The 4995-nt window shown below is 43.1% G+C and overlaps 1 protein-coding gene across 1 annotated transcript; it reads left to right on the top strand.

Annotated features, from left to right (window-relative positions):
- Positions 1 to 925: 925 nt before the first annotated feature.
- LOC108918078 (creatine kinase B-type) lies at positions 926 to 4274 on the top strand. The gene is made up of 8 exons (XM_018725010.1): positions 926 to 1020; positions 1764 to 1968; positions 2554 to 2708; positions 2792 to 2924; positions 3050 to 3221; positions 3307 to 3430; positions 3509 to 3698; positions 3896 to 4274. Exons 2-8 carry the CDS (start codon positions 1776 to 1778, stop codon positions 4072 to 4074), a joined length of 1146 nt encoding a protein of 381 aa, XP_018580526.1. The 5' UTR covers positions 926 to 1020; positions 1764 to 1775; the 3' UTR covers positions 4075 to 4274.
- The last annotated feature ends 721 nt before the right edge of the window (positions 4275 to 4995 follow it).

The raw sequence follows: 4995 nt of genomic DNA, 5'->3' as shown, positions 1-4995 counted from the left end.
CAGAAATTTGGTTTGATAAGGTTTTAGTGATATGGCAAATAATGCCAAACTCCTTTTGTGTACTGTTGCATACCAGCGCTGTACACTTAGAGCATCAAATAAATTGTCAAATTCATTTTCATCTTACAAATGACCTGAGAAAATTAATTCCAGAGTAGAACACAAAAAACCCTGGCATTACTAACTGTATTTGTAATGGTAAGTTATTAGATAAATTCCACCTTTGCTAGCTTACAAAAGAATACGGACTTGTTGCTACAGGTAACCCAAAGTGCCTTACCTGAGAAAATCTTTAATTATCCAATGGCAGAGATGAGCTGCGCAGGTGAGTCCTTCTCAAGCTGATGACGCTCCAGAAGTCAGCTTCATAAAAACACACAGTGCACTACAGTTCAGACAAAACTGCAGATTACGTACACGTCCCTGCGCCGTAAGATTTTATTCATAACTCTTAAATATAAACTTTAAAAAAACTGAGGATTTCGCTGTTGTTAACCTCAATAGCTAATACCGTAGTATAAATATTGTGGATTTATTTCCAGGTATGTAAAAGCATAAAAGTAAGTCTCATGATTAAACATGTTTAAGCAGAACTTCAGGATTGCTGCTGCATGAATTATGAAGGTAAATGCAGCAACAATGAAAGTGCCTGAAATGATAGCTGCTTTCAACGTACATACCATTCTCAACGTAACTGCTATTTTGTATTTTATTAGTTTATCTTTGCTTTATTTATCTTCAGAATAATTAAAATCTACCGAGAATGCATGTCAACGAAAATGTTACGTAGACCTTAGACGGGCTTCTAAATTGCTAAAAGCCGTGTATGACGGTTCTGCGCTTCGCGCCAATAAAATGAATGGACTGCAAATAGCAACCAATCAGAGTGAAGGTCTTCATGTATATAAAAAAGAACAGGACACTTTATTCTGGACGCAAGGATTATCGTCGCTGGGTTCGGTCCTGGGTTTGAAAAAGGAGCTTTGTCTTTTACCTACAGAATTGTAACATCGGCACTAGGTAGGATGGTTCCCTCTCCAATTGTTTTACTTGGTGTAATGAAACATTTAATATTTACATGTTAATATAATTTTGCATCCTGCAAGAAATCTTCCAGAAAAAATAAGAACAAAAGAGAAAGCCTTACTTGCACGAATTGCATTTGATCATTGTGCATTAATTCTAGCGAACATGATTGTAATTATAATAAACCGTCGCTTCCTTTCCATCATCAACAACTGCTACTAGTCTAGTGGTACTAGTCTGTAGATTTTTTAAAAAAAAAAAAAACATTGATCGTATGCGATTCCCTCCTCCACCCAAATTATTAATTTATGCAAAACGGGAAAAATGTAGGTATAACAGTGGTGAGTCAAGCCTGTAGGAGAAATGGCGTTTGTCGGACGGCATCCTGAACGACCTTCTACAAGGTCCCGGGAGCCGCTCGTTCCATGCGGCGCCGAGCAGCCCCTTACATTTTTACAACCCCGGGCTTCATTCTTTTGCGTGTCCTTTTTGCTCTTACACGAAGGGATACAAGGTCCAGGCTAAAGACGTCAGTTAACGAATGAAATGCCCCATGTATTGTATGTTGGTTTATTTAATTTTAATAGACTAGATCTGTAGTGGTGAAATGCAAGGAAAAATTCGTGTGCAAATTAGTTTTTTGTTTGTGTACATATCTTTGTCCCCAGTTATAATTCATAAAGGTGTATGCATGGTTATTGGTTCGGAGAAACGTGTCACCTTCACCGTCCTTCCAGGTGGACACGATCATGCCCTTCGGCAACACCCACAACAAGATGAAGATGAACTACTCCGCGGAGCAGGAGTTTCCCGACCTCAGCAAGCACAACAACCACATGGCCAAGGTGCTCACCCTGGATATGTACGAGCGGTTGCGGGACAAGGAGACTTCCAGTGGCTTCACTCTCGATGATGTCATTCAGACTGGCGTTGACAATCCAGGTTAGTGTGAGCCCAGTTGTGCTGTGCCGTGTGTCCGTTTGCTCCCATACACTGCTATGATCTTGTCAAAGGGTTAAGGGACAGCCTTTAACAAGTATAGAGTGCAGTACATAAAGTGGTGTGTTGTGCTCCATCAGGGCATTAAGGTACATTGTGGATTGTTCTCAGGGTCCATGTGGCCTTTACCTGCAGAGAAGGCTTTAATATCTGTCCTCCACACCTGTAGTCTTGGTGACATGGTGAGGTGGCAGGACCTGGTTGGTGCATGCAAATGGAAGCTGTAGAAAAGTCTTAGATTGGCTTGTTACTTTAGGTAGCCTTATCTACAAAAACACAGTTCAGTTCAGTTCCAGCACAAGGCTGTCTGGTGCATTACTGCCTCCTTCTGGCCAGTCTTGGGTCTGCAGCTTGCTCTGTTGCCTGCTGCTTGTAGGTATCAGTGCTGCTGTGTCCTATTGGAAGCAGGGTACACTGGTTATGAGGCATATGTGCATATAGGAATGCTCAGGCAGTCAATGAGAAATGGTGGGATCTTGGGGTGGATTAAAATTGGGATATGAAAGTCTGACTAGACCTCTACTCCAGGACATCCCTTCATCATGACGGTGGGCTGCGTGGCTGGAGATGAGGAGACCTATGATGTCTTCAAGGAACTCCTGGACCCTGTCATTGAGGACCGACATGGTGGATACAAACCCACAGATAAACACAAGACTGATCTCAACCCAGAGAACCTACAGGTGCATTTTCTCTACCTTAATGTGCTTTGTGGGTTAGCCGTTTGCCCCCTAAGCAACTTTAAATTAACCTTGTGGCTCTATAGGGGGGTGACGACCTGGATCCCAACTACGTGCTGAGCTCCAGAGTCCGGACTGGAAGAAGCATCCATGGATTCTGCCTGCCACCGCACTGCAGTCGTGGGGAGCGACGCACCATTGAGGCCCTAGCCATTGATAGTAAGTATTCCTTTTTCAAGCACCCTGGTTCGGTGAGTGGCACCCTCTGGAATTGAGCAGAACTGCAATTCTTGGAAGTGACATGTGCAGTGTTGGAAACTAAGATGCTGCATTTCCTTCTGAAGGCTTAAGTGTCCTGGATGGTGACCTGAAAGGCAAATACTATGCTCTGAAAAACATGACAGAGGAGGAACAGCAGCAGCTGATTGATGACCACTTCCTGTTTGACAAGCCTGTCTCTCCTCTGCTGCTGGCTTCTGGAATGGCACGGGATTGGCCTGATGCGAGGGGAATCTGGTGAGTGATGCTAGGATATGATCTACCCCCTTGGCCACATTAACATCTAAATTTAAATGGTATACCCTCATACTCCCTCAATCAGGCACAATGACAACAAAACCTTCCTGGTCTGGGTGAATGAGGAGGACCACCTGCGTGTGATATCCATGCAAAAGGGAGGCAACATGAGGGAGGTCTTCACCCGCTTCTGTACCGGTCTCACTAAGGTACCCAGAGTTTGTGTGGGTAACATTCTAGTGAATGATTCTTTGCAGGCTGTTAATTTGAGCATTTATATTCTTTAGATTGAGGCCCTGTTCAAGGAAAAGGGTCACGAATTCATGTGGAACGAGCACCTGGGTTATGTCTTGACATGTCCCTCAAATCTTGGTACTGGCCTCCGAGCTGGTGTGCACGTCAAGCTGCCCAACCTCAGCAAGCATGACAAGTTTGGTGAGGTTCTCAAGAGACTGAGGCTTCAGAAGCGTGGAACAGGTATGGGCTTCCTTTCAGATGTTCAAGTGATCTGTGCATGAGGATTAGAGGGCCTAACCACCTATTTATCCTGTATGTTTATCTGACTCTGAACTACCCTTGTACTTCGTGTCTCAAAGTAGCTGGAAAATTTTTGCCTGAAAGGTCCTCTGAAGTGCTAAACTTCAGTTTGGATTCTGCACCTTTGATTTCTCCAGGTGGCGTGGACACTGCTGCTGTCGGTGGAGTTTTTGACATCTCCAATGCTGACCGGCTGGGCTTCTCTGAAGTGGAGCTGGTGCAGATGGTGGTGGATGGTGTGAACTTGCTGATTGAGATGGAAAAGCAGCTGGAGAACGGGGAGTCTATTGATGACCTCATTCCTGACCAAAAGTGAACGCTTGCTCCTTGCCCCCCTCTAATCACTTGTACCCAATTCCCTGCAGCTCTGCCCTTCAAATGCATTTTAACCACATCAGCAAACAAACCCAGTTAGCAGCATTGAAGTTTGAGTCTTCCAGAGTGAAAATGAATTTTTGTATCTCAGCTTGCAATGTTGAGGATGGTTCTTCAATAAAATAAAATATTTGACCCATGGAACTGTGTGCTGTTTCAAGTTGTGAATGACAGTCTTGGCACAGAGTAGAAAAGATGCAGCTAGGTCTGAGGTTTTTAACAGATCTAGTACTTAGCACATACTTTAAGTGACTGGAAGAATTTACTGTGCTGTATGATCACCCTGTTGCCAGAAGGAAAACAAGCTCTACAACAAAATTGCATGCTGTGACAACTTGTTTCGTCTGTGTGGTTTATATGCTCTCTCTATGATCACTTGGATTTCCTTGGGTGATCTGGTTTCCTCACACAGTCCAAAAAATGTTTCAAGTGAATTGGTGGTTAAAGTGCAGAGTATGTGTGTTATGCAGGTGTATACATAAGTGACCATAGGTGGTGTCTCTGCCACTGTAACTATAGATGAAAAACATGTTAGCTAAATGCTATATTGTACCAATTGCAAGCTGCTTTGCAGAAAAGCATATTAAATGAATAAATCTTAAATGCAAATTCCAAATGGTGCATTTTTTTAGCCAAGCAGGTGTTACTTCATGAGTAGCATTCATTCTCAAAACTATAATGGAAAATTATATTAAGATGCATAAAAATTAACCCCTTCCAGAGATTTAAACTGGCAAACTTTTAAGGTTAACCCTAGCCACACAAAAAGGTTGGTGCATCACAACTTTGACTGTCAGTGTTCTAGACACTGGATTTAAGTGAGTCTGAACTTTTGAAACCAAGGTATGTCCTGCACTTCCCC

This window comes from Scleropages formosus, chromosome 8, assembly GCF_900964775.1.
Source record: "Scleropages formosus chromosome 8, fSclFor1.1, whole genome shotgun sequence".
NCBI classification, from domain to species: Eukaryota; Metazoa; Chordata; class Actinopteri; order Osteoglossiformes; family Osteoglossidae; genus Scleropages; species Scleropages formosus.
The sequence above is the reverse complement of the archived record's forward strand: the minus strand, read 5'-3'. Positions and strand labels throughout refer to the sequence as shown.